The sequence below is a fragment of the Colletotrichum acutatum genome (genome assembly GCF_030867785.1).
Source record: "Colletotrichum acutatum strain CBS 112980 chromosome Unknown BDZ83scaffold_33, whole genome shotgun sequence".
Lineage (NCBI taxonomy): Eukaryota > Fungi > Ascomycota > Sordariomycetes > Glomerellales > Glomerellaceae > Colletotrichum > Colletotrichum acutatum.
The window spans coordinates 260318-287410 of NW_026849027.1; the positions used below are offsets into that span (position 1 = coordinate 260318).

At 53.5% G+C, this 27093-nt stretch overlaps 10 protein-coding genes and 1 non-coding gene across 11 annotated transcripts; 6 read left to right on the plus strand and 5 right to left on the minus strand.

Moving 5' to 3' along the window:
* Positions 1 to 683: 683 nt before the first annotated feature.
* On the plus strand, positions 684 to 3131 carry BDZ83DRAFT_650537 (uncharacterized protein; the record flags this gene model as incomplete). Its single annotated transcript, XM_060510383.1, has 2 exons — positions 684 to 1484; positions 2589 to 3131. The coding sequence occupies 2 exons, from the start codon at positions 684 to 686 to the stop codon at positions 3129 to 3131; spliced, it is 1344 nt and encodes a 447-aa protein (XP_060366422.1).
* A 461-nt stretch (positions 3132 to 3592) lies between these two features.
* BDZ83DRAFT_650538 (uncharacterized protein) lies at positions 3593 to 4087 on the minus strand (the record flags this gene model as incomplete). The annotated part of the gene is made up of 1 exon (XM_060510384.1): positions 3593 to 4087. One exon carries the CDS (start codon positions 4085 to 4087, stop codon positions 3593 to 3595), a length of 495 nt encoding a protein of 164 aa, XP_060366423.1.
* Positions 4088 to 6155: 2068 nt separating this feature from the next.
* Positions 6156 to 8010, plus strand: BDZ83DRAFT_616441 (uncharacterized protein). The gene has a single exon (XM_060507976.1). The coding sequence runs from the start codon at positions 6238 to 6240 to the stop codon at positions 7861 to 7863; it is 1626 nt and encodes a 541-aa protein (XP_060366424.1). The 5' UTR covers positions 6156 to 6237; the 3' UTR covers positions 7864 to 8010.
* Positions 8011 to 10241: 2231 nt separating this feature from the next.
* BDZ83DRAFT_616443 (catabolic 3-dehydroquinase) lies at positions 10242 to 11372 on the plus strand. Its single transcript, XM_060507977.1, has 2 exons — positions 10242 to 10544; positions 10637 to 11372. Exons 1-2 carry the CDS (start codon positions 10376 to 10378, stop codon positions 11164 to 11166), a joined length of 699 nt encoding a protein of 232 aa, XP_060366425.1. The 5' UTR covers positions 10242 to 10375; the 3' UTR covers positions 11167 to 11372.
* Positions 11373 to 11545: 173 nt separating this feature from the next.
* On the minus strand, positions 11546 to 11964 carry BDZ83DRAFT_616444 (uncharacterized protein). The gene has a single exon (XM_060507978.1). The coding sequence runs from the start codon at positions 11799 to 11801 to the stop codon at positions 11562 to 11564; it is 240 nt and encodes a 79-aa protein (XP_060366426.1). The 5' UTR covers positions 11802 to 11964; the 3' UTR covers positions 11546 to 11561.
* Positions 11965 to 12464: 500 nt separating this feature from the next.
* BDZ83DRAFT_616445 (glycoside hydrolase superfamily) lies at positions 12465 to 14299 on the plus strand. The gene has a single exon (XM_060507979.1). The coding sequence runs from the start codon at positions 12829 to 12831 to the stop codon at positions 14125 to 14127; it is 1299 nt and encodes a 432-aa protein (XP_060366427.1). The 5' UTR covers positions 12465 to 12828; the 3' UTR covers positions 14128 to 14299.
* A 2469-nt stretch (positions 14300 to 16768) lies between these two features.
* BDZ83DRAFT_t120 lies at positions 16769 to 16867 on the plus strand. Its single transcript has one exon. It is a non-coding gene; the product is annotated as a tRNA-Leu (tRNA).
* A 328-nt stretch (positions 16868 to 17195) lies between these two features.
* On the minus strand, positions 17196 to 18962 carry BDZ83DRAFT_774711 (general substrate transporter). Its single transcript, XM_060515429.1, has 2 exons — positions 18394 to 18962; positions 17196 to 18321 (listed from the first exon to the last, which is right to left on the minus strand). Exons 1-2 carry the CDS (start codon positions 18882 to 18884, stop codon positions 17343 to 17345), a joined length of 1470 nt encoding a protein of 489 aa, XP_060366428.1. The 5' UTR covers positions 18885 to 18962; the 3' UTR covers positions 17196 to 17342.
* Positions 18963 to 19735: 773 nt separating this feature from the next.
* On the plus strand, positions 19736 to 22490 carry BDZ83DRAFT_574776 (glycoside hydrolase superfamily; the record flags this gene model as incomplete). Its single annotated transcript, XM_060504742.1, has 5 exons — positions 19736 to 19899; positions 19956 to 20062; positions 20126 to 20534; positions 20593 to 20819; positions 20875 to 22490. 5 exons carry the CDS (start codon positions 19736 to 19738, stop codon positions 22488 to 22490), a joined length of 2523 nt encoding a protein of 840 aa, XP_060366429.1.
* A 96-nt stretch (positions 22491 to 22586) lies between these two features.
* BDZ83DRAFT_574790 (uncharacterized protein) lies at positions 22587 to 24813 on the minus strand (the record flags this gene model as incomplete). Its single annotated transcript, XM_060504743.1, has 6 exons — positions 22587 to 22764; positions 22825 to 23448; positions 23504 to 23563; positions 23772 to 24533; positions 24589 to 24701; positions 24751 to 24813. The coding sequence occupies 6 exons, from the start codon at positions 24811 to 24813 to the stop codon at positions 22587 to 22589; spliced, it is 1800 nt and encodes a 599-aa protein (XP_060366430.1).
* Positions 24814 to 25283: 470 nt separating this feature from the next.
* On the minus strand, positions 25284 to 26656 carry BDZ83DRAFT_650546 (family 28 glycosyl hydrolase; the record flags this gene model as incomplete). Its single annotated transcript, XM_060510385.1, has 4 exons — positions 25284 to 26028; positions 26085 to 26230; positions 26291 to 26443; positions 26534 to 26656. 4 exons carry the CDS (start codon positions 26654 to 26656, stop codon positions 25284 to 25286), a joined length of 1167 nt encoding a protein of 388 aa, XP_060366431.1.
* Positions 26657 to 27093: the final 437 nt, after the last annotated feature.

The window sequence follows — 27093 nt, forward strand, 5'->3', positions numbered from 1 at the left end:
TCTCTTAGGCAGCGAAACATATTTTCCGACGATAACCCGCTTTTCCTCGGGCTGCCTCACACGCTGCGCCTAGTCTGTGACTCTGTCGCTCTCACCTCACTCGCTCATTCAGTCAGTCACCAACAAAAACATCAATCACACTGCCCAAAAACAAAAGACAACTGAGCCACGCTGAATCCGCACCAGACCGCGGGTCATTTTGAAAACAGAAAAAGTCATTTTACCCTCTGCCTGCGCAAAGTTGGAAACTGCGACCAACTGACTACTTAATACTCAGCAGTTCTGCTCAGCGCGCCTGGGTGCTACTGTCTCACTTGCACACAGGCAGACGGACACTCAATCACATGAGAAAACACCATCACCACATGACCAACAACCACCCGCGCGACTCGCAGCGCCACCAACGACCAAGCTAAGAAGCTTTAACCTGCATGTCATCCTGCTACCGAATCGGGAGAAGAAAAATCGAGGAGGGGCCTCAGAAAAGAAAAAGAAGAGCGATTCATTTCCTCTTTTCTCTCTTTTCCCTTTCATTCTTTTGCTCCCTTACTATCCAAGACTGATTCACTTACACCACTAAGCGCTTGCTCTCGACAACTTATACACTCGCTCAACAGCTCACATTTTACTACATTCGCACAATCAACACAACGAAACCCAATGCATCCCGATCCCCCGTGGTCATGGATGGCTTACTACGCACACTAACACGCTCCCGCAACACCGCGCCGTCTCCGAACCGCGGCAGCCGCAACCGCAACCGACACAGCGGCGGGAGCGGAGGCGGAGGCGGCAACAACCACGGCCAAATCGAAATCATTATTGAGACCCTCGCTCGAGGACTCGTCGAGTATGCGGTCCAGAAATACATGAAGAAGCTGAGCGGCGGCGGCGACGAAGATAAGAGCGGAGGAGGACACAAAAACGACGGGCGCCTTAGCACGCGCAATACCCATGGCCGCGACGATAACGAGCGCGCTAGAGGCGGCGTTCCGAATATGGACATGGAGATGCTGGAGCACCTGGGCAAGAACATCCTCTCCAAAGCTATGGAGCGCTTCGGTGGCGGTGGAGGGGAGGAGTATGAAGAGGAAGACGCGAGACGGAGACATGGCAAGGGACAGAGAGGCAGCCGAGACCGCGACTCATACTCTCGTGGACATTCGCAAGATCGTTCCCACGGGAGAAGACACGGCGGCGGCGGCGGCAAAGATGAAGATCACACCCGGGACCGGAGAAGACGCCACAGCCGCGACGACGGGTACCCTTCACACAGACCCGGCTTGCCCTCCTCGCCGTCAAGACACCACCGCGGCGACGAAGAGAATTCCCACCGCCGTCGCCGACGCGGATACGGAACCGACTATACGCCGCTCAAAGAGGAGATGGAGACGCTGTCCAACACGCTCATCTCTTTGAACGAGCGACAGCCCGGACACGCCGACTGCGAGTTTTACGATGCGTTTGTGGAGCGCTCGGGCAAGGTGCAGGAGGCTATCGGGTCTGTCTTGGTGCAGATTCGGGAGAGGGAGGAGAGGAGGGAGGAAAGGCGTGGTCGGCGGAGGGGTTGAGGGGGGCGGTTGCTATCTTTTCCTCGGGGAAAGTGCGTATATGAGATACCCAGGTTCTCTTTTCACGTACATAGATTGACGGTTTGGAATGGCAATACCCAGTAGCACGGAGGCAATACCCAGATTTCTCTTTACTTTGAATTTTCGGCAGCGATGAGGTCGAAGGGGTGGATGGATGGTCTGACGCATGGTTTGTACCATAATGTAGAATCTAGAATAGTTGCAACCTCCCTCCCGTCCCGTCTTGTTTGCTACCTGAGCTACCGCAAGCACGTGTTGGGGATGCGGAGGACGCAAAGTCGGTAATGGCAAGCTTGTATTAGATAGGCAAACGCAAACATGACTGGCTACCGATCTTGTGGTGATTTGATGCGTGTGCTACGTTCCGATTGTTTGGAACTTGCTTTCTGGGGATCATGGGGGCGTGCTTGAAACGGTTTTCATGACTTCATAAAGTGTCAAATTGCTGCGGATATGTCGCTTGCTTCGACAGCTTCAAGTATGCGGAGTGTGTCTCATTGCCTCTTCTAAAGATTCATCTTCGAGCAAACTGGCAACTGCACTACCAAGCTTATGGGAGGCAGACGATGATTCATACAATTATCGTCCACTTCCCTCTGAGATGGAAGGGAAGAACACAGTCATGGAAATGCGAGAGGCAACAAGCAGATGACTTTCTCACGAGAAACGGCACGAGCCAGCTGAGGCTAGACCTCAGCCGCCCCTGACATGGCGCCAATACTAGCACCCCCCGTTCCGGCAAGCAACCTGGTACGTCGCGGCGAGGAGGGCAGGATAGCAGGAATGCTCATCGGCTGTCTCGTCGGAGGCCTAGCCGCCGTGAGCCTCATATACTTCTGCTGCAACTGCGTCTTCTCTCCCAAACCACGCAGGAAAACGGACCATCAAGCACAGCATATCCAATCTCACAAGCCTCATATACATAAGCCTCACATCCACCACGTACATCCGAAGCCGAAAATGGATGCCCACGTACACTCCCCTCGGCACCCGCAGGTCCACGGGTGGACGCATCATCATCACCATCACCACCATAAACACGGCCATCATCATCACCATGCTAAGGGCAAGGCCAAGCCCAAGAAGGCTTGCAAGAAAGCAAAGCAGAAAGCCAAGGCGAAAGCCAAGCGGCGAAGTAAACGACCTTCGCAGCCTCGCGAACCTACGATACGGTTCATGCCTATGCCTCCCATGACGGCTATGCCGATGCATCCAGCTCCGGTAGCTGGTATGGGGATGGGAATGGGCATGACCCCTGGTATGGACTTGCCGCTGGGCGATGGCTTCATCGACTACGGGCCGGCGCCTGACCAGGACATGGGATTAGAGATGGGCTGGGGCATGGACCCCAACTTTCGACTGGAGCAATTTGCCACGGAAGATGAAATACATGGCGACAGGGAGGTGACTTGTAACGAGTGCTGCTACTCGTTTTTCGATTCTTTGTGTGGTATCCCGCCGGAAGCTCGAGATCTGAGAGGGGAGGCTGCTGGTAATGGGGCTATCATTGCGAATGACAATGAGATGGAGGCCGTGTGATCTATATAGTGATGAAGCCGTTCTTTCGAGGGAGGCATATTGCGAGGTTCGGCCCTTCGGAGCAAGGGGCGATTGTTCCAAACACGAATCTTGAGGCTGAATGGCAAGGCCATTGTTCACATAGAACCAAGAGATACATAGGTCGAGCTTCTTTAGGCAAAGAATAAAACAATCATCAGTTCAAGCTTGTACACACCGCAAACGTACAGCACTACTGGGTTCAGTAGGAAAGGTAGTGGCGCCTGGGTTCGCCTTGAAATTCCATCTGCCAACTCCCGCTCCGGACAAATGTCAAATCCTGAATCATACAACTCACATCAGGCCATGGAATCCTTCTTTCATGTAAGTCTTTTGATGCTTCATGGAGAAAGTCTAAACGTACCTGAGACTTTCTTTTACAAGCCCTCTCCCTGATATTGTAAGCCTCACTTGGGGGGTGAGGGTGTAACCTCCACCCAAGACTACTTCTCAGCCGGTGGGTCGGCTGGGGTACCAGCTGGAGGGTCGGCTGGAGCATCGGCCGGAGGGTCGGCAGGGGGATCAGCAGGCGTGGCAGACGGGGCGGTAGAGCGTGGCGCGGAGGGCGGCCCTCGAGGAGGTGGATGAGAGGCGGGGCCGTCGTCGGCCGAGCTCTTTGAGCTCCTAGAGCTGTATGATTTGTGGGAGTGATGGCGTCGGCGACGACGGTGCTGGCGGCGACTGATCTTTTTGAGGGACACTCTGTAATAGTAGAGAAAGGCTCCAGCGCCCAAGATGAATACGAGGATGGCCACCCCGACCGTGACTCCAACCGTCAAGTTGGTGGTCTCGCCACCTGATATCGAGACCTGTCTCTTTGCGACGATATTGTTGGGTTTGTCTACACGTGCTGCCACCTCGAAATCGGGAGAGCGAGGCTCTGTCCCAAGACCGAAGCTCCTTGGCACTCGGCCATTGAGGGGTTGGGGGATATACATTCAGTGTCCGGGGAAAGGTGGCCGGTGATGATGTTGGGTCGAATAATCAAAGATATAAATGGTACAATAATGATCAAAGTGTCACGAAAGAGGGTGGCCGGAATCGTACGAAAAGAATGGTTTGTGACATGGTGAACGTGGAAGCAGAGAAAGAAGAACAGCCTGCGTAGCAGATAGAATATCAAAGGTCCACGAGACATATTTAACCTCAATATCCCTTGGGCTGCTACGGATGAGATGATGGGCAAGATGAACGGGGGTTACTGACGGTGTAAGGTAGCTGGCAGCTCGCCTGGGTTGAAGGAGGTTCCGTGGTGAATCCGAGAGGATAATACCGCGGGCGCATATGCAGAGAGTGGCATCGTGCAGCGAATGCGGAGGAGAAGGAGGAGGACAAGGGAGTGTAAGACTGTATATCCGCATCAAAGGAGCAGCCGAAAAACGAAGCCATTCTCCAGATGCAGCAGACTCAGGAGCAGGCTGGGCGCGATTATGCGCGGTCCATGCAGCTGCCAAACCAATGAACCGGTGGTAGGCGTGGCGATGGTCCCCTACCGCAGCGGTTCCCGCACTCGTCGGGCCGCTCGTAGCCCAAGGTAGTCTCTCGAAGCTATCGCTGATGGTGTCGTGGGGGGATACTTTCCGCCAGTCACATTGGGTGAGGCTTTCGTCTCTCATTCACCTGCAATGGGCTGATGGCTTCCTGCTGCTGGCGGCGACTGCACTGGCTGATCTTGGTCTGGCTGGATCGTCTTTCTCTTCTTCTTGAAGGTTCGGTAGTCGCCCCTCCAGAGCGTTCTTCTGCGTTAACGGACGTGATAAGTGAGCAAAGGGCGGTGCGGTTGGAGGCAAATACGGAGATCGCAGTTGGCTGGTTGGGCATCAAGGCTATCAAGGGGCCAATTGGTACCCGCCGCCCAGCTGAGCTCGCGATCGAACACGTCGACAAGTGCCAAAGGCTAATTGAGGCCTGTCTGGAGTAGGCAGCGGGGCTTGCGGGTGTCCCATCGTGGAAAAAAGGCAAGTCGGTGACGGGGATGTTGGCGGATGGATCTCACGATGGATCCTGTCCACCTCGTTTTCAGGTGCCAGCAGTGAGTTACGAAGTACAGCTCAAGAACTAAGGTACCTCAGGTGCTCAGTTGGAAACCTGCGGACCTTGAGGGACGCTGTAACGACTTGATTGTCTAATTGAGCTGATGACTCAGCAGCCCCACCATCTCCTGCCTCTTCTTCCTCAACTTCACCTTTCCAACCCATCCCATCCTCTTCATTGCAACTACGGAACGAAATCATCATGCTCATTCTTTCAGCCACGCCTCTCGCTCCTTGATCCTGAATTATACCGGGATTCCTCATCAGGGAGCGAACCAATCAAGGTGGCCGTTCTGGGCCGAACAGACAGGGCGAACAAGCAGCGGTCTCCCAGCCAGTCGGCCTACACCACGAGCCGCCGTGCAGCTGCATCCTGCAGTCGTCTACAATCTCTCGTCTTTGGCCCAATTGGGCATCACATTCTGCAGCCAAACGACATTTAGAACCGTGGTATCGTCACCTGGTCACCATGAAAGAGACTCTGAGCAAGTGCCATGTGTCTTCCATGCACAATGTCTTGCAGCTTGGACCAGAACCCAAGGGGCCCCTTCTCCTGACGCCAGGGCATTGTGCTGCGAGTTGGAAGAAAGAGTCATTGCTATTATTATTTCCGCCGATACGCAAAAGTTGTATCTTCTCCCTTTGGACTTATTGTCTTTTACGAGTTGAAACAATTTTGCCGCCGCAAGCGACCGCCAATGTGGACGACTCTAGATCTTCGCGACCGAGATGCCTGGTATCACCTACTCCTTTTCAAAAGTGTCAAAGAAATGGTTTGCCGTTGGTCTTTGATGAGTTCTCTGAATGTTGTAAGAATGCCTGAATATCCCTCGAGGTTCTTTCGACACTGAGACTACGAGCCGGATACTCAGCCCAGCAACTTGTGGTTCTAACTCCCTTGACTATATCATCACCATTTTCCTTTTTAAAAAGAAAGAATAACCAAACTACCGTTGGCTTGACACGGTTCTCTTTTTTTTTTTTTTTTTTGCTAATCTTTAGATCTTGCTGACGGACTACTCGGCACCGTCGCCACCCTCAACCTCACGTTTACCATGTGTATCCTTCTCACGAGAAACTTTAGATGTTTTCCAGGTGGAACACTCTCGTGGCATACCTTTCAGTACATTGTTCGATGCGCCAGCCCGAGATACGCCGAGTGTCTGGACCCGAAAGCTCTGACCAAGCAATCCGAGGAATATGATATTGCCTGTCACGAATGCACCGGCAAATTCCTTCAGCCCTTCACCAAACCAAAGCGATTTACCGAGAGTATAGTTGATGAGAATTGCATAGAAGCACAAGCAGCCACTGAGCAATATGTCAAATCCATGGTCGAATTCCTCAATATGGCATTAATGGATGCGGGACAGCGGCTTCAGACTAGATTTGAAGGAAATGTGGATGATCAGTTTGTCAATCGAGTCAGCAAAATCGAGATAGCCTGCCGCTTCAACAAAGACCATGTCGAAAATGGTCCCTACTGCGAATGCTTGGAAACAGACGATGCCACCAAGGAGTTCGATACAAACAGAATCACTGAACTTCACAACAACGCTGCGGCTATGCGGCGGATTGTCTCTCAATCATATTTCTTCCCTTGGCGAGGGTTCTGGCCAGGTGCCAACACCGGCAATCGACTTGCGGATGAATTTAATCATCGATTGTTAGCCCACACCCGGAGGCCAGCCAACGACGGAGAGCTCGATCCAGATCGTCCATCTGTTGAACAGCACACTGAATCGCACCGCCAACAGCCCGGCTTCACTTTTTTAATCAACCTTGGCGACCGGAAGCCTCACGAAAGTGGGCAAATCACGGCCGTGCCTGTTCTGAAAAACGCCCTTGATATCATGGACCGAGTAAGTGTCCTTACGGCTCAACTGGCGGAGAAAATCGATTCTTTTGGCGGGAGAGACGAATGGGAACGCTCTCTAATTGGTTTTTTCCATGTACCATTGTTCGCTGACTTCGTCGCGGCCAACTTTGATACGCGCATGCAAGTTTCCAATCTTGTTGCGCATCTCCTGGCCCACGATCCAGGGCTGACCAGGGCACGAATCGCTTCCATCAGCCGAATATTCCTAGAATTCTGGCACGTCGACATAGACGTCATGCAGGCCAACCTCCCCCAAGACCTAGGCACATTATTCGTCAGACTGTTCAAGTGGAGTATGGTGTCCATTACCCAAAGGGGCTCTATTGGATTCCGGAGTGGTGCGTACGCAGGTGGCATGCTCACTGGCCCTGGCCACTACAAGCATACTGAGTATATCCTCCTACGCAACGCATCCTTGAGGTTTAAAGACGAGCTCTCCAGACAGAGCCTCCTCGAGAGTGTGGTCGCGCCGCTCAGGGAGGCGGAGCTTCAGAAACTGGACGACACGGACTGTTTTATCTGTATGGAGCCACTCGGCACAGGGCGAGATCCGCACGCAGCTGTGCGCGTGAAATGCCCTTCGAAAAACCATGTGGTGGGAAAGAACTGCTGGATGAAATCCCATCGCCGCAGGTCAAAATTCGACCCGAGGGAGTTGAAATGTCCCTTGTGCTCGGACTTCGTGCTGGGTGAGTGGAAGATGCCGTTCAATAATACGGAGCTTTGGGCTGGGGATCTGGTTCGGAAGACCGTGCCGCAGCTGCTCGAAGAGATGGGCCCTTCAGGTTATGCTGCGCTTTAGAATGCAACAGTAGTGCTCTTTGGTGTTGGTCATGTTTGATTTTGGTTCGGACATGTTGCAGCACCATGTTGATGCACATAAGACGTATGTATAATAGTACCCGGGAAGCTAGTAGGCATCATAGGTCGCTCGTATGCTATATCACTGTTTCACCAATGGCTTGAAATCTACAACGTAATCAACTCTCGTGAGGTCCTACCACACAGTCCATCAAGTGCTCACGCGATATGTGGTGTATTCCATGGAAGGCAACACGTCTCTTGACGACACATGTCGTAGCCCAGCCCTGCCCTGAGTTCGACACTGACGGCGGTAGCACATGATTGCGAAACATCAAATAATCTCCAACAATTGTGAATATCCATATTCTGTTGAGCCATGATTGATGGAAGACTTTTCGTTCCATGATCCGAGGCTTGGAGTAGCAATCAAGTCCCTTACTTTTACAGGATTAATATCTCGGACAAACGACGCGGCCGAGCTTCTTTGACTGATGAATGTATCGTACCGGATCCAGCAATTACAAACACACACTGTAAGTGCCCCTTGCTCCTCATGCGCTTCTCTAAGTCGAAGCTTCTGATGTGGCATATTATATAAGTTCTGTTCCATGGAGAGCCTTCCTTCTCCTCCTGAGCATCTTCAAAACAGTCACATTTCCTGACTCCGTTCATTCCAGTCAGCTTCATCTCTTAATTCCCAGCCCCTAACTCAGCCTAAATCTCTTTAGACCTCTTCACCAGTCCTTCAGATCTCTCACAACCATAGTCATGTACGTCTCCTCCCCTCGCCGCCGCCGCGCCCCAAACCCAATCCGCATCCGCCGCCACGCAAACAGCCCCCTCCTCGCCGGCCGCAGCCCCGCGCCCTGGACGCCAGACTATCCGGTTCCTCCGACCCCTTCCACGGTAGCGGCCCCGGACTCCGCCGATACCCCACCGTTCCCCCTGAGCCCCTCGTCCCCAACAGTTTCGACATGTAAAACGTTATGGGACACCGTTCTAGAGCGTACTTCCAATCAACCGTTCTCGGAGACAGCGGATCCGGGTTGGGGAACGAATCAGGATTGGGGGAATAAGTCGCCGTACCCCTCGACGAAGGACTCGCCGACATCAGAATGCTGGAGGCTTGCCGAGCTGGAGCGAGCGGAGGATAGCCCCGGCGCGATGACGCCCGGTGGTGCTCTTAGTCCTGGTACTGTGGGTATACCGAGGACGCCTGCTAGTACACCTGTTGCTGGACGGGCTGGGTCCGCGATTGCTGTTGGTAGAAGGGTAGGGGTGTCAAAGTTGAGAAGGGTTTTGTATTCTCCTGGGTTGCCTGTCTCGCCACCGTTACGGTGGTGGAAGGGCGAGGGGTATAGGCCGGTTCGTGAGACTGACGGGGAGGATGAGAGTGAGAGTGAGAGCGGTAGTGATGGTGGTTTGAGTCCTGTGTTGAAGCGTGTAAGACTTCAGCGGATAGGGACACGGGATGTGAAGACATGTGTTTGTCATGGTGCCGGGCGTGCGGTGTCTATCCAGTGGTGGAAGTATCCGCTGATTGTATTGCTGGTGGTGCCTATCTTGTTGTATATTACATGGAAAAGGAGGATTTGATGGTATTGTTAGTAGTCTCATTTTCTTATTTGTCTCGAGGGGACTTGGAGTTGATGAACATCGAGAGTCTTGGACATGGGAAAGCAGGCAGGACTGTGTTGATGAGGTAACATGGACTGGAATAAACGGCCATTGTCATCTCTGGAACCTGCCCTGGTCCTCAAGGCCATGGCACTTTCTTCGCGAAGCTTTGGAATAGTCTCGTGATTACGTACCCGGTACTGCTCATGGCGCCTTCCCGTCCCGGCAAGGTTGGATATCTGCGAGGAAGGCACCAAGGTCCTCGCCTTCCCGCAAACCGACGCCTCCTGTCTTACTTATTCGAAAGAGCCACAGATACTTCCATCAGCGGACACCCAGTACATGAGTGCGTGGCTCAATTGGGTGGCGGACAGGGTAAAAATATACTCGTGCTAGCAGGTCCTCCGTGAAACCTGGCGAGCGCTCTTGTTCGAAGCCCCTTGCAGGCAAAGAGCGTTGAACAGACCCCCCGGTCTGTTCGTTTTTTTGTTTTTTCAACATTTTGTATATAATCCTTTTGGTATTTTTAATTCATACAATTTTGCTGGTTCCGAGGATTCTTTTCCGGGTGGTTTCAAGAGCGTATCTGCTCTGGTCGTGGAGTGGCGGGCCTCGGAAGTGTGACGATGCTCTTTTTTTGTCTAAATGAACAGCAGAAGGAAGGTTGTGAGATTGAAGTAAGGTAGGAACTCGCACTCGACTTGGAAAGGGCTATTTCACCTGCCTACCTACGTACCCAGAGCCGACATGTTCATTCTCCTCTTGCCAACCATATCACTCGCATTTTACCAGACTACTATATTCACACCGACATCAACTACGACTACACCACGCCTTTACCGAAATTCAGACCCCTATTCAAGCATCATTTCATTATATCAGCTCTCAGAGACATGACAGACTTACATACCCGCCAGTTCTCCCACATCGAAGGCACTTCCACCAATCTCCTCGACCGCCTCGCCGTCTCTGAGCTCTGCAAAGGCTGGCCTGTCTACCGCGACGCAAGCGAATGGGAAAACTACCGCTCTCTCTTCACCAAGGATGCCTACGTCTGGACCAGTGCGTTGAGATATCGACCCCTTTTCACTATGCCACCGCCCTCACAAGTGGGTTAGTTGTCCCTTGAGCTGACGCTATATCGCATGTCACAGCTTGGAGCGGCCCGCAGCCCATCGACGACTTCATCTGTATATCCATTGCCGCCAAGTCATCAGGGGCCTTCATTATGCACCGCGAATGCGGCACGCTCGTCGAGCTGAACCCAGATACGGGGTGCGCCGTGGGGAAGATGAAGGCCACCATTACCCAGCGCTTCAAGCACCCCGACGGCTACGAGTACGATGTCGACTGCGACTGTCGGTTCCTCTTCTTCTACGAAAAGGCGGAGGAAGAACGAGGTGATGGACAAAGGGATTGGAAAGCTGCGTACGTCAAACTTGTCTACGAAAAAGACAAGATTGTTGCCGTGGACGGGATCAGGGCACCAGTCTTTGCGGACGAGGCGTTGGCCAAGTATCCTACTGGATACAAATACCTCGGAGTTGCGCAGAGCACTTTGGGGTACGAGATTGACATCAAGCTTGCCATGGGAGGGGATTTGAGGGCTTGCAGCAAAATGTACCAGAGTATGGAGAGGTGGTTGGAGGGGGAAGATGGTCCTGTTGGTCTTTTTGAGATTTGAAGAACTCTCGACTTCAAGGTCCAAGGAGAATACCAGTATCGCTCAGACTTGGCTTGAGGCCTGCTACCGTGTCTTGAGCCGGTACCTTGACCTCTAGAGTTCAACCTCAAAGAGACCATCATGAACAGATCCCAAGTATGGACGAAATAGCGTGTAAGAAATAGCCGTTATAGAGAACATTCACATGCTATTACACATCATTCAACATGATCGTTGAAGTAGTACAGGGTGACGGCATATCCTTGCATATCTCTCCCTGGGGTGTGCATAATATAGTGATTAGCTAAGCGCGCATGGCGCCATGGCGGACGGGGTGGCGGGATTTAGCTGTTAGATTTGTTTCTTCTTGGAACATTTCACCGACCCAAGACATGAGCTGGTGTGATTCCGAAGTGTCACAACGACGGTCGGGTAAGCGGAGAGGGACCTGGCAAACACTGACGCAGCTCACACGAGAGAGGAATGTTGGTGATCGCGTAGTGGCGTTGGTTTGTATCTATTTGTGCGTATCGACTGCGTCGCCGCGTCCATTCGCGGTCCAGGCTTCGGCTGTCCGGCGTCACTGAGTAAGGGATCGATGCAGTTACCAGTGTAGATATGAGAATAGTCAAGAGAGAATAGCTGGACAGCGTCATGCATACAGGTCTGACTTTGGGCGGGAGTCCAGGCACAGCGCACAGAATGAATAGCGAATACGGAGTACCTTACTGAGTAATACGGGATGATGGACAGCGAAAGATGCAGAGATGCAGAGATGATGGGACGACATCGGGGAAGGAGCAATCCCGTGTCAATGCATCGTCCGTTCTTTCCCCCCAAGTTCCCCCTGCGTCAGCCAAAGCGCTGGTCCGTCCAATGGGGGCGCTTCAGGTGCATGCATTGGCTGAGAGATCTTCAGGTCCTTGAGGAAGTTCAGGTGCCTTCCAGCATAAGTGGCAGCGCAAGTGGCAGCACAAGTGGAGGCGGCCCCAGCGGGCTGGCTGCTAATGCCAGGTACCTACCCGATGTATCTACATACTCATGCCTGGTTGTGCCTGGTGGTGCCTGGTTTTTTCCCCCATCCACTGCCACCTCAGGTTCCAACTTTGCCAGGCCCCAATTGCCAGGTATCCACGTATCGATTCAGCCCCGGAAAACAAACTTGGACACCTCGGTGGAGCCACTGCCCTGGAAGTCCAGTCTTCGAGTCTCCCCCGAGAGGTGTGCGGTGTGCTCTCACGTGATATACACACCCAAATGAGGTACCCAAGTACCCCGTACCCCCGGGCTCTCCTTAATTTCGTGACGTGCCAATACGACCGTCATTGTTTTCCTCCACTCTTTTCTTCTCTCTCTCCTCCTTCACTCCACTCCTCTTTTAACTGTGACTGCGACCCCCGTCTTCCCTCCTTGTGTGTTTTATAGACATCTTTGTCCCACCCGTTGTCGATTCCTCCTTTGGACCTGTTCACTCTTTCACTCTTCCCAGTCATTCTTTTTGGTCCACGACAACCACCAACTCACTACACTCTTTTGTTTATTATAGTCACAGCCAAAGAGTCTCTGAACAACGCAAAAAAGGTCTTTCCCAGTCCGCCCTTAATTACCACCCTGGGACCCTTTTTCCTCCGCTCGACGATTTTATTATTTCGACCGTTTTTTTAACACATTAATCCAATCAAAATGAAGGCCTCCATCTCTCTCGCTGCCCTCACTGCCCTGGCGGCCACCGTCGAGGCTCAGAACTACCTCGGCTTCAACTCTGGTGCCACCAAGGCCGACCGCTCCGCCAAGTTCAAGGCCGACTTCGAGGCCGAGTTCAAGACTGCCCAGGGCCTCGAGGGTGCCCCCGGTGACTTCAACGCTGTCCGCCTCTACACCAACATCCAGGCCTACTCCACCCAGGACCCCATTGAGGCTTTCGAGGCTGCCATCGAGACCAAGACCTACATCCTTCTCGGTATCTGGACTTCCGGCACCGACAACATTGACAAGGAGATCAACGCCCTGAAGACCGCCGTCACCAAGTACGGCACCAAGCTCACCGACCTCATCATCGGTGCCTCCATCGGTTCCGAGGACCTGTACCGCAACTCCGTCACCGGTGTCAAGAACAAGTCTGGTGTCGGTGCCGACCCCAAGACCCTCGTCGGCTTCATCGATGACTTCAAGACCGCCTTCAAGGACACCCCTCTGTCCAAGGTCTCCATCGGCCACGTCGACACCTGGGACGTCTGGGGAAACTCCACCAACAAGCCCGTCCTCGACGCCGTCGACTGGGTCGGTGTTGATGAGTACCCCTACTACGAGAACGACAAGGGCAACACCATCGACAACGCTGGTTCCCTTTTCGACAAGGCCTACGCTGCCACCGTCGCCACCGCTGGCGGCAAGCCCGTTTGGGTCACCGAGACCGGCTGGCCCGTCACCGGCGAGACTTGGGATGAGGCCGTTCCCAGCGCCAAGAACGCCCAGAAGTACTGGCAGGAGGTCGGTTGCCGCAAGCTCTTCAACAAGGTCCCCACCTTCTGGTACAACCTTCGCGACTCCAACCCCGACAACTCCATGAAGTTCGCCATCACCAAGGACCTGTCCACCACCCCTCTGTTCAACCTCACCTGCCCCACCACCTTCGACACCCCCTCCAGCACCAAGACCGCCTCTGCCTCCGGCACTGCCACCGCTAAGCCCAGCTCTTCCTCTGGCGCCAGCTCTGGCTCCGGCAACAGCACCAGCGGTGGCTCAGGCTCCGGCTCCGGCTCCGGCTCTGGAAGCGGCTCTGGCAGCGGTTCTAACTCGACCGTCTCCACTGCCGCTCCCTCTGCCACCTCCGGCTCCGGCTCCTCCGGCAGCGGATCCGGCTCTGGATCCAGCGCCAGCAGCACGCCCTCCGCCGTTGCTGGCTCTGGCGCCGCCGGCCTCCAGGCCTTCACCACCGGTGCTCTGGCCGTCGTTGCCGGCGCTTTCGCCCTCCTCTACTAAGAGGCGCGAGGAGAGTAGTGCACTCACTCGTCTTGTGGTCAAATTTTTCTAGCGCATTGGCAAGGTGTCTTTTGATTCCCCCTTCTGGACATGTGTTTTTTCGGTATCATAATCATGGATAGATCGAGGATAGACTGATGGAGAAAAAATGTGATTAATCCATACACTCATTATCATTTCAAATGCCCTGTGACTATCTGTGACATTTGATGATTGTCTTTTTTCTTTTGTGACATACTCGGAGCACATTTCAGTGTGTGAATATTTACTAGTGAGTGTTTACCAGGCTAATCGCGTCATACAGGGCTCGAGCTATTCCTCCCGAGCAAATGAACGATTCGGTTCGGTTAGCCTCAAGGTAGAGGTGTGCGGCGGGCCGCACGCCCATTGCCTGACCTTGATTTACGATGCAATTGGGCAAAGCGCGGTGGCAGCCAAGCCGGCCAAGAGGAGCCTCCCTCCCTCCCATCCACCCCCATGGTCACCACCACCACCCATTTGGCATCCCACCCCCCCAGACGTTGGGAAATGAGATGGTGCTGATCAATACCCACCCTCAAGGAGGCCGCACTTGGTTTAGAGCACTTGGGTCCGAGGGGAGCAAGTTGGCAGGCATACGAGGTCTGGACCGTCGAGCGGGCTCCGTTTCTCTCTTGGGTTCGTATTTCCTTCTCCCGGTCAGGGGATGTTCCCGTCCCCGCTGAGGAAGCGAGAGGAGACTGGAGAAGTTTGGAATTTGGCTATTCTGGAGGAGACAGACTGACTGACAAAGAAATTCGAGACTCGCGAGAGAGAACGGACTGTGTATTCGTCCAAGTTCACACTGATGCACAGTAAAGAGTGGGTATTGAGAGAGTGGACGAAAGGGGAAAAGCATTCCCACATATCCAGGCGCAGTGGCGAGCTAAATTTAGAGCTTTGACCCGAGTGAGAGAACTGGCAACATTTTCTGGAAACTGACGACGGGGAGAGACGGCTTCGAGTTCGGTGTCGCGCCGTCGGATGCCGTCGTTCGGCAGGCTTGGGATGTGCGTGTACTTATTTGCTCACTGGTGGTTATGCGGCTTTTCATACGAAGGCGAGACTTGTTGAGTTCTCAGCACCTACACGATTATGTCCACAAAGGATTTCTCCAATTGTCTGGCTCGCCGGCGGAGTGAATTCAGGTACGCGACGAATCATGATGCCGCGGTGCCTGGCGCTAGACGCAAGATGGATAACAAAGTTCAACGGCACAGGTTACCGACCGGATCAGGAAGAAGGAGAGAAAAATCTTGGAAGGGGGGTGAGCTGGGTGTGGAGAACGCGCGTCTGTTGTTCATTCTGATTTATGCATGTTCATCTCATTTGCTCGGAAAAGTCTGATTTGTTTACTTTAGACTTTGGCGTCAGTCAAGTCTGATCAGACCAGACGAAAAGAAACAACAAAGGAAATATGAATGACCGGTTTGATCAATAAAAGAGAGAAACTTGGCTTTTCTCGCTAAAGAGTCAATACTCAATAGTGTTGGAAAGGCGAGTGGCAGTGCATTGCGGTGGCCACGGGCATGCCCTGACCTTGTTGATGATCATCCAAGAATTCAAGATCCAAGGCCGGGTTTGCATGTCTAGTGCATACTGTACGATTGCCAGCGTCTCGGTAATTCAGTAAGCAGTCAATACTCGTTTTCCTTCTTAACTAGTCAATCTCGTTCGGGTATTTTTGGCAACTCTGTATTTCGGGGCGCGGCGGGACGAGTCTTTTGGCGTCTCTGCGGGCCTTGTTCTTGTGATGCAATTGAATGTCATTGTTTATGCCGGATAGCGGCACGATGAACATTCTACGCAGAAAGGTACTTTCTGAACTTCTGAAGTTGTGATGACCAGCTGATGAATAAGGACAGGGCTTTGCGTCGTGTGTGCATTCCTCAAGTGCCTCACTTGCGTATACCAATCACCAACGGCGTTTCGATTTTTGCGTGTTTTATGCCAAGACATTTCCCCTAATTTGTGCATTTGGCATGTTGTGAACCGGCTGGCGGCTTGGCGGGTAGATTGGCGGAAAGCATCTCCCATCCCCCATCCGTCGGGTCTCAGCCGCACCGCAACGGACCAACGGTTTTTTGTCAACCAAACGTCGTCACGAACTTTCTTCGACGTCATTGACCGCACCCCAAGTGAGTTGATGGTTCAGGATGTATGTGAGGTTGTCGCGATATCCGAGATGTGGTAGTGGAGCACACTCACACAGCCTGCTGCGGTCGCGAAACACCGAATGTTCTACAGAGGCCGCCCGCTGGCATAAACGCAGCTTTTTTGCACCACAACGCTGCGCTCAGGTTTTTCCTAGGACGGCCGCGGGCCTCGACGGGATGCCGAAGATTCTTCCCGCGCGCTTCCGGAGCCGCCGCGTCAACGCCATCGTACTGGTACTGTCACCTCCTACACTTTTCACATTGCATGTTCACATGCTCTCCTCTTCCACCCGCCGGTGGATCACTTCTCACCCGGCTCCATAGCCCTGACAAAACCCGCCCACACGCACACAAAACTTCTACTCGCCCACGAGTCACAACCACCCGTTGGCATATCAGCAGCTTGCCCGGCTCCCACCGGCATCCGCAATCGCATCGAGGACCTGCCTCGGAGCGAGCATCGTTACGGAAGGGTGGCCGAGTTGGTTATGGCGCCAGGTTAAGGTCAGCTTAACATCTGTTTCCTGGTGGGGCAACCCGCGCGAGTTCGAGTCTCGTCCCTTTCATTTTTCGAGTTTTGGCAGTTCATGACATGTTTTGAGTGCATGAGTACTCATCCATGAGTCTACTGCGAGATTATGCGAAAACCAAAGATCAGACAACGTATGACCTCGTGTTCTATGATGCGGGCGTTGGGTCTTCTTAAAAAAAAAAAGACTAGTTTTGGTTGCAAAGGCTCTCCGGCACGATCAACTATCAAGAAGGCTGCGGTCAGCCTCAGTCTATATGTCCATGTCTCAAAGAAACGGATGCTGCTCGAAAACTACCATACCTAGTCAACCACTCGATACTTTTCATCACCTTCTCTACCTATCAGTTGACTAGGAGCCAATTCTTGGCTAAGACGAGCTATACCATATCACGAGGAACCAAGTGGAATCATCTGTTATTAAGGTAATCACTACAATGTGGCACATCATCACAGGTATATGGACGTAGGTATGAGGAATCCCCGTTCGTCTTGAGCCGCCACCGCTTCATTCATTCCCTATGCTCTATCACCCTCATATCCTTGACGACCGAGCCCTTCTCGTCCAGCCCATCGTCCTTCACCTCCTCCCCGAACACTTCCTGCATCCTTTCTAGACTGTGGCCTCGGGTCTCAGGGTACAAGAAGTAAAAGACAGCCACTTCAACCACAAGCCACACCACGTACACCAGATAGTACTTCCAACCCAGGGAGTCCATACCGATTGGGTTGACAAACTGGTTGAAGAACGACGCGGCCTTGTTGGCAAAGACGAGGATACTAAGACCCATGGCCCGGAGCCTGAACGGAAGAATTTCCGTTGGGTAGAGGAAGAGGAGCGGGTTAAGACAGATATTGAAGGCGGCGTAAAAGATAAAGATGAAGGCAAGCGCAGCCTGGCTGGCAGCAGTGGTTCCGTTTGTGTTGTAGACTGCAATACTGGCCGTGAGCGACGAAAAGGTGAGCCACATGGCAATGCCGCCTCCAACAAACATCCACCGGCGGCCGATCCTGGTTGAAAGCGCCGCCGCGAACAGGGCCGTGACGTAGTTCACGGTGCTGATAACTCCGTTGAGCATGGTCTGTTCGCGTTGGCTGGTGATGCCGATGCTGGTGAAAATCTTTGTCAAGTAGTATGACACCAAACCGTTACCACTCCACTGGCCAAACACGGCGAGAGTAAGGAGAATCAAGAGTCGCTTCCTGTTGGCCGGTGTCTTGAAGAAGAGCTTTGGTCCGACATCCTTGACCTGCTTCTCCAGCTGCAACGCCACCTTCATCTCGTGAAATTCTGCAACGACCAGCGGATCAGACGGGTCTCCTCCCCCGTGATGCTTCACAAGAATGCTAAATGCTTCGTCATCTCGGTCCTTGTAACAAAGCCACCGAGGCGACTCGTCCAGGAACCAGACAAAAACCATCTGGATCACCGCCGGGAGCGCTTGCAACATTGTAGGAAGCCGCCAGGCCCACGACCCGGCGATGCGGTAGCTCCCAAACGTTACCCACCCCGCCGTGAGGGCGCCGAGGTAGAAGCTGGTATTATACAGCGACCCGAATAACACGCGGTGCCTTGGGTGCGCGAGCTCCGAGATGAGTACTGGCGCCGCGGCGAGGGCCATGGTGATGCCGAAGCCGACGACGATGCGGCCGCCGATGAACTGCCCGATGGAGTGGCTGAGGCACTGGATCAGCACACCGATAATCATGATGCTGCTCCCCGTGAGGATGGACCATTTCCGTCCGAAGCGGTCCGAGACGAAGGCGGAAAAGGGGGTCGAGATGATCGCGCCGAGGGGGTACGCGGCGCTGGTGAAGCCGAGGAGGGCGCCTTTGGGGCTTCCGAATTCGCGGTTCCATGCGGCGACGCCTTGGAGGCCTGTCAGGACGGAGCCGTCGTAGCCGTTTGTTGCGCAGACGATGAGGCAGGCTGGGGCGAGGATGCTGTAGAGGCGGATGAGGGATGGTGTGAGGGAGGAGAGTGCGGAGCGGTTGTCTGAGGCTAGGATCTCTTCCACGGTCTGGGCCCGCGGGGGCAGAGACTCGGAGTCCATCTTGTTGGACTTTCAAAGGCCAGTATAGATGAAGATGACTATGAGAAGGACGACTTCTTCACCCGGGCTTCGCAGGACTATTTATGCTGTATGACAGCCATGATCTAACATAGTCGCCAACCAACAGATATATCCAAGTAGGAACATTTCCTCGAGCGAGTGAAATCTAGGCTCGATAAGCTCTACCCGGTAACATACGACATGGCGTCGAACCTGACCCCATGATCTGGTTCTGTTCGAGTCCGACCCCGGATCGGCTCTGCGGGGGAGGGTTCCCCAGGTCTTGGCATTGTTCTCAAGGGACGAGGCTATTCCCCAAAACGGCAAGGGTGTCACGTAGGCGCGGGGGGAGACGGACTGATTCCGTGCCCCTCGTCTTTGGTGGGGTCGTGAGTGTGTCCCGCATGATTACCCATCCCGACACACCGGGAGCTTCACCAGTGCTGCTTGGCTCTGTGCAGCTAATCCTCCCGGGGAGAAACGGACTCAGTCCGATGATGGGCATTACAGAACCCAGCCCAGCATGCGTTGTTCCTAAGTCTCCTGCGTTGGGCATACCCGGAACTTGGCTTACACCCACAAGGAAGTCAATCTTCGGTGCTTATAAATGGGTTCCTACTCGACCTTGGGTGAGAGTGCGTTAAACTCAGTGATTTCTTGGAGGCACGCAAAGAGATCATATCCAACTTCAGTTTCCTCAGTTCCCACGCTCTATTCCTACCTTGACCCCATCACTCACTAGCAACATGTTTGACACTGAGAAACGTGGCCGAGACCATGATGCGTCACGCATCAATATGCCTCAAGGACCCCGAGACGCGAAACCGTTCTCTCAAGCAAAGTTGAAACAAATGACTCTCGAGGAGAAGGTGTTGCTATTGACAGGCGAAGACCTCTGGCGGACGAATCCCATCCCGAGGCTGGGCATCTCCCGAATCAAGACCTCTGATGGCCCTACCGGAGTTCGCGGTGGTATCTTTGTCGACGGAGTTACCGCAGCCTCATTGCCATCTGGGTGAGTAACCGTAGCGACTCCTCTCTTACTTCAAGAATAACTAACAAACATGAAAGGGTGTCGCTGGCTGCTACGTGGGATAAGCAAGTCATCAAGAACGTCTCACAGATCTTGATTGCCGAAGCCAAAAGCAAAAGGGTAGATGTTCTTCTTGGCCCGACAGGTAAGGTCTTGTCTACTGCATGTGGAAGCCTCAAATGCTGATCATAGCCTAACAACTGCATAGTATGCATTCCTCGTACTCCGCTGGGCGGACGTAACTTTGAGGCCTACAGCGAGGATCCTTTCTTGACGGGCAAGCTCGCTGCCGAGTACGTCAACACAATCCAAGCTGCTGGTATTGGAGCCTGCGTCAAGCACTACGCCGCAAACGACCAGGAGAACCGCCGTTTCTTCATAGATGAGAAGATTCCCGAGCGTGCCCTCCGCGAAATCCATCTTCAACCCTTCCAGATTGCAGTCCGCGACAGTAACCCGTGGTCCATCATGACAGCTTACAATAGGATCAATGGCGACTTCTGTTCGGCACACCACTACCTCATCAGAGACGTCCTCCGTGGCGAATGGGGCTGGGACGGCTTGGTGATGAGTGACTGGTTTGGGACGAATAGCATTGTGCCTTCATTGACAGCAGGGTGAGTCTTGAATGAAACGCAACTGACCCTAGCGATGATATGACTAATGGAGAATCAGATTGGATCTGGAAATGCCTGGTCCAGTGAGACGGAGGGGCAAACACCTTCTCGAGGCACATAGCAAAGGCCTGGTTGACACCTCTTTCATTGATGCGTCTGCGGCAAGAGTCCTGGAGCTACTACACAAGACTGGCAAAAGCCAGATACCAGACTGGAAAGAAGAGCCGGAGCGGGCGGTCGATCTCCCTGAGGATCGGAAGATTCTCCGCCGTGCAGGTGCAGAAGGTTCGTGCCCAGTCAAGTGAGATGGCAAAGTGAATTTGACTGACGAAAAATGCAGGCATTGTTCTCCTGAAGAACGACAAGTCGACTCTTCCCCTCACAGATCTCGGTGGCAAGACGATCGCTTTCATCGGCCCCAACGCTGCGAGATCGGTGGCCACGGGAGGCGGCAGCTCGAACCTTGCGCCTCATTACCGGACCACGCCTTTCGCATCTTTTCAAAGGGAGCTCTCTGAGGCGTTTCCGACAGCCAAGGTTGCGACTGAATCCGGAATCCTTACCCATCGATACCTCCCTCTCATGGACTCTACTGTCATGCAGAACCCGGAAACCAACAGTCCTGGATTCGTTCTATCACTTTGGAGAAACATGAAGCACGAAGGCAACCCGTTCATGGTGGAGCACCGGCCGAGCTCGAACCTGGTTTGCTACGATGGGCTCCCTCCTGAGCTGACGACCGGAGAGCGATATTCCTACCGTGCCAGGACGATACTCACGCCAAAGACGAGTGGACTTCATCAGCTATCCCTCTCGAGCTGTGGCCCCGGCAAGCTTATCCTTGACGGAAAGGTCATCATTGATATCGAGCGGAGATGGTGGTCACCCAAGTCGTCACTCTTCATGAGCTACGGCTCGCCCGAGGAGCGAGTCGACGTCACCCTCGAAGCTGGCCGATCATATGAGCTTGTGCTTGAGTCGATTAGCCGTGAACATAAGCCGTACGATTTGACCTACATGGGCATGTTGGAGCGCGAGGAAGTCCAAGATGGCGGCCGCATCGGGTTCTTAGAGAACCCTGGAGACCTTGACGCAATGTTCCAGGACGCCATCGAGCTTGCTAGGACGAGTGATGTTGCTGTCGTCGTTGTAGGAAAGGACCAGGACTGGGAGACGGAGACAAGCGACATGGTGTCCATGGACTTGCCCGGCCGGTCCAACGAGCTGATCTCCGCCGTGGCCAGAGCGAACCCCAATATCATCGTGGTAAATCAAACAGGCAGCCCGATCACAATGCCTTGGATTGACGAGGTTTCGGCTGTCGTGCAAGCTTGGTACCAGGGTCAAGAGCTGGGCAACAGCCTGGCGGACGTCCTCCTCGGCGCGGCCAACCCGTGTGGGAAGCTACCAATCACATTCCCGCGCCGTATTGAGGATACGCCATCTTTTGACAACTATCCCGGTGAGAACGACGTAGTTCACTACGGAGAGGGTGTCTATCTCGGGTACAAGTACTACGACCATCGCAAGATCGAACCACTGTTCCCATTCGGGGTTGGTCTTTCCTACACCACGTTTGAGTACTTCAACCTAAGACTGAGCACCGACGTACTAGACGAGGCCGGAAGGATTGAAGTCGAGGTCGATGTGACGAACACGGGCAAACGCGAAGGCAAAGAGATTGTACAATTCTACGTCAGTCCTGTGTCGAAGCCTCGACTGGGCCGCCCGCTCAAGGAGCTCAAGGGCTGGGATAAGGTCCTTGTGCGGCCTGGAGAGACGGTGACCGCTCGGACGACGCTCGACAAGGTGAGCATATCGTACTGGGATGATAGCGTTCAAAAGTGGGTGGTGGAGGGCAACGCGGAGTTCAGGGTGAGCGCAGCGAGGGATTCTAGGGAGGAAGGGCTGGGGGCGGGATTCCGGTCGGCGAATGCTTTTCAGTGGGTTCATTGAGTTGAGGTCACGCGTCGGACAAACCGTAGTTATTGGAACTCATGTCACGTTTGCTACGGTCATCTCTGCTGTGGATAATTCGTGTGTCTACCTTGGTCAAGACAGCATGCGAAGAATCTCGCAGTCCCTGGCAATGGTGGGCGAAAACTGAGACGCCGCGGCGGCTGCTATTTCTCGGGCCTGATGAGTGATTTCCCAGCCCTCCGGCAGCAGGATTGCGGCTAGCTCTTCGTTACGCAGAATGAAACTGATCTGGATTTCGATTCCGAAAAGACTATGAAGCGTATCAGCCAGTTCATCATAGGTTGTCAAGAGGAATGGACTGCTTGCTCACGTTCTCCATGAGTTGATGGGGAAGAGAAGGAGCCCGAATGGCTCCTGGAAAATCCCACCATGCCAGACCCCAATGATGGCAGAGGAAACCGCTACCTTGGCGCCTAGGATGTCATCGTCGGAAAGAGCGGAAATTGCTGAGGCATGTAGACATCGATGCACGTGAGAGCGGTAGAGTATCGTCTTTGCTGCACAATAGCGCGCCTTGAGGTGTCCTCTCAACCTTTGTCGCATTGGTCTGACTGAACGTGAGGAAAGGAGTCCGACTTCTTCAACAAGCGGGAATGTTTCGAATTGGAGCGCCACTGGTAGACACGCTTTCCACTCCTCGATTTGGCGGCTCAGTTCACCCAAGATGGAGTGAGATGGGGACTGAACTCTTTCTACAGTTGAATCAGCATTCGCGACGCTTCTCGCGCAGACTATGATGGCTCTTTTACCTTTGTTGTACAAGTGGAAGTGTATCCGGTTCAAGAGCCTCCTCATAGCAACAAGTGCCAAGAAGTAGAACTGGGTGTCTTTGCCCTGAGAGTCTGCGCCAGAGTCGGGGAGTAGCGGCAAAGGTACTGCACTTTCGAGACTGCTCAGGCCGCTGGGCGGGAAGTCGTACTCGACAAGGATTTGGCTGTCAGTCAATTAGCACGCAGGCATTCATGGGCAAGGATTGAAAGTCTCGATACCTTTCTTGCAGATAAGCAATCCAGTATAGCTGGCAGTGGTGGGCTTCTAGTTTCCCCTGCCTGATGCCAACCTGTCAGCGAATCTCGCATCCTCGCTGACAATCTACAAATCACCGGACATACAGCGGCAGTAAGATCATAATCAGAGAGCATGCTTTGTGAATGAAACGCCAGGAGTCATGGATCCTCAAGACCGACGAGTTGTAAAGGCTGTTGAGCAAAATTAGCGTCCGACCTGCCTCCCTACAGAGATCCAAGCTGTACTTACGCCATGAGCAAAAGACACTGGATGCTCACCCAGTCGGTTTCCTCAACATCTCGGAACATATCACACGCAATGGTGAAGAGACCGAGGCCAGCCTCGTGCTCTAGTATGGCATCCGCGGAATCGGACTGGGCCCATTCTGTTTTGCCAGTCTGACAAGCAGCTACAGAGCCAAGGGAGAGGACGAGTGCTACTAGACAGCTATCAAGGCTGCTAGCAAATCCTACCCTTAGAGCTTGATTGAGATGATGGCTATAGAACCGGTCTTCGTCTAACACAAGGTATTGCGGGTGGAAGTGGCTAAAGTAAGCGTCGGCTAGGTCACGCAACTGCGCCAGCGACAGGTTGGACAGCCAACCATCATCTCGCGAAGAAGTACCAGCAAGACATCGTGGGGGTGCTCTCGTTCTGCGTATCTTGGGTCGCTGGATCTCCAACGCGACTGGGTATCGTAGATCAAGCTCCGTCAAAGTGAGGGGAGAACAAGGCCAGGAGAGAAGATGCTGTGGTGCCGTGTAGTGCTTTTCCGGGATGGCGAGTTCTTGGCGGATCTGAACCGACCCTAGCTTGGAAGGCGAGAATACACTCATTGGGCTGACCGCTTCCATCGGGTCAGGGTTCTCGACTGACGTGTTGTGATGGTTCTGTGGGCGTGACTGGCCATCTGATGTGAATCGAGAGTCGTGAGCATTCTTCACGAGAGCGTCCAGCTTAGCTTCCATCCGCTTCAGTGTGTCATTCAATTCTGTGACAGACAGATTCTTCCTTTGCGAAAGTCAGTCGACGGAAACACTTCACTAAGGCAAGCGTTCTGCATTACTTTGATGTGACGGTTTCGATATATGCACATTGCAGCCCCAACCTTCTACATCGCCCGCAAAAAGGCTTGGCTTCATCACATTTCGTCTTTCTCTCACGACACGGGGCGCAGACCTTGTGAGATTGTTAGCAACGCCCAACCTTTCCTGATGTCAATGCTCACATTGAGCGCTTGTCGACGTGGTGCGTTGCTCGGGGGCTGATTTCGTGTAATCTCAGAGTCCATTTTATTTCGCTGCAATCGTCATTGGAGGGATGGTAGTGCGGGCTTGGAGGTCTTGGGGTCATTGCTGCTTAAATGCAGGCTGAGGGGTCTGCCAAGGCGCCACAAAGGGCGCTGGTCAAGCCCCGAAACGAGCGGAACACATCGGCTCTGCCAAAAGACACGACAGACACAATAAAAGCTACAACGAGGTTAAGTACCTGTGGAAGCGTATCGAAGTATCAAAAAGTGTTACTCGTTTATCACAAATTAGCAGACGTGCCAGTTCACTCTTCACTGAGCCGGCAACCTCATGGTGAGAGATGAAAAATAGAAGATTCCATTAGCTAAGCTGTTCCAGGACCCACCCGGCGCCGGAAGTCCCACATGCCCCGTGCCGGATTGCCGAAGCCGCCGGCGAAAACGAGATCGTAATATATGCGTTGTATCCTTATTCACATTGTTTGAATATCTACAGAGAATGGTCTCTTAGTTTATGCCGGGCATCCGCTGGCGGGGAAGTTGCAGCTGCTGGTCTTGCCGCCTCCAGTGATCTTGGTGTTCTCAAAGGTGATGTCAGAGCAGCTGCCGTCACCGCAGAGGATGTAGTAGTTGTAGGCGTCGCTAGTGGCAGTTCCAGTTACATCGATGAAGTGAATTCCAGAAATCTTGACTCCGTTGGTGGGTGAGCCAGTCGGGCCACCATTGAGGTAGTCCTGCTGGACATCAATACCGTAGGTGTCGATATCGGTGAGGGTGATGTTCTTGTACGTGACGTTGCTGACCTCGCCAGTGGTGTCGGAGTTGGACTTGATACGGCAGCCGTTGGAGCTCTTGACGACCTGGGAGTTGGAAAAGACAACACCGTCAACGGTGTTGTTGCTCTTACCGCCGATGGAGCCGATGCTGAGGCCGTGACCTCCGTAGCAGTAGAGGTTGTTGACAGTGATCTTGGTTCCACTGGTGACGGCGACGCAGTCGTCCTGGTTGTGGACCTTGATGTTCTCGAGCAGGACGTTGTCGCTGGAGGAGATGTCGAAGCCGTCACTGTTGTGCGCAGCGGCCTTGCTGCCGCTCTTGGAGTTGGGCGCGTCACCGGCAGAGTTGTCGAGGACAAGGCCGGAGACGGTGAGACCCTGGTTGCCGGTCATAGAGAAGCAGTGGACGGGCCAGTTCTTGATGTTCAGGTTGGTGATCTTGGCGTTGGTGGTCTTCTTGACGACAACGAAGTGGTTAGGCCTAATTTCACAGGTTAGCTTGAACTCTTCGTTTGCCTTAAGGAGGTAGCCACTCACTTGTCGCCACCACCGTTGGATCCAAGACCGTCCCAGTAAGCAGCACCATTGCCCTCGATCACATGTCCGGGAGCGCCAGTAACAACAATGTTGGTTCCGGAGATGATGATGGGGTCGAAGCTGCTATCGACGGTATCGGCAAAAGTCTGAGCGCGGAGTTAGTACCCAATTTTTCGTCCAGTCGCAAGCCGGAAAAAGAAACGTACGGTTGTGCCGTCGAAGGTGACCTTGGTACCCGTCTGAAGCTTGGAGAGATCGATAGCACCGTTGGAGGGCGCAGCAATGTTAGAGAGCGTGATGTCGGTGCATGTCTTGACAGCGTTCGCAATGTCGTCGTACTTGGTGACAACGCAGCCGGTCTAAAGTGGGCGAGAAACGGGTCAGTCAGATTGCCGGGTCTTGGCGCGCATCGGATGGGTCAAGTCGTGGATCGCATAGGGCTGACTTACGGCGTTGCTTGCGCGAGGAATGGTGTTTGTGTAACGAATGTGAGATCCGTGGTGGCCACGAGGAGAGGCCGCTACCAGAACGACGTTCAGCAGAGCCGCAGCAGGGGCGAAAAACTTGGCCATCTTGGCGTGGAGAAAAGAGAATGACGGTAGTGAATCGAACAAGAAAGTGAGTGGTGGTGAGAATCGGAGACTGGCTGGGGGAACAAACGCCAAGTAGGGTGCCAAGGTAATGTGTTATATATCTTCCAGATCCAGTCTTGGCGACCGCAACAGAAGAAGAACATGGCCTCACTGATTGGAGGACATTTGTAGACCCTCATCCGTCCGAACGGGTGAACAGCACATTTTGGGAATGACTGGCATGCCTGGTAACGCGGCTCAGTGGATATTGCAGGGCTTTGTTCGGTTGGATCCATTCGGAATCAACGGGCTCTGTCGATATGACTTGAAATGGCCAACATCATCTGTCTAGGTTTCTTTAGTGCGTCGGCCGTTGCACCGATCAGGCGCTTGTTCTTGAGCAAGAAGGATTTTGTGGGGATCAAGGCCTACATCTT

Bases quoted from the DNA above. Each gene is read 5' to 3' on its own strand.
- BDZ83DRAFT_616443 (XM_060507977.1), top strand. From the start codon at position 10,376: ATGACAGACTTACATACCCGCCAGTTCTCCCACATCGAAGGCACTTCC. The intron at 10,545-10,636 runs GTGCGTTGAGAT...CGCATGTCACAG, and splicing joins GGATGCCTACGTCTGGACCA to CTTGGAGCGGCCCGCAGCCC.
- BDZ83DRAFT_616441 (XM_060507976.1), top strand. From the start codon at position 6,238: ATGTGTATCCTTCTCACGAGAAACTTTAGATGTTTTCCAGGTGGAACA.
- BDZ83DRAFT_616445 (XM_060507979.1), top strand. From the start codon at position 12,829: ATGAAGGCCTCCATCTCTCTCGCTGCCCTCACTGCCCTGGCGGCCACC.
- BDZ83DRAFT_774711 (XM_060515429.1), bottom strand. From the start codon at position 18,884: ATGGACTCCGAGTCTCTGCCCCCGCGGGCCCAGACCGTGGAAGAGATC. The intron at 18,322-18,393 runs GTTATTCGGGTC...AACGTTTGGGAG, and splicing joins GCGCACCCAAGGCACCGCGT to CTACCGCATCGCCGGGTCGT.
- BDZ83DRAFT_616444 (XM_060507978.1), bottom strand. From the start codon at position 11,801: ATGACGCTGTCCAGCTATTCTCTCTTGACTATTCTCATATCTACACTG.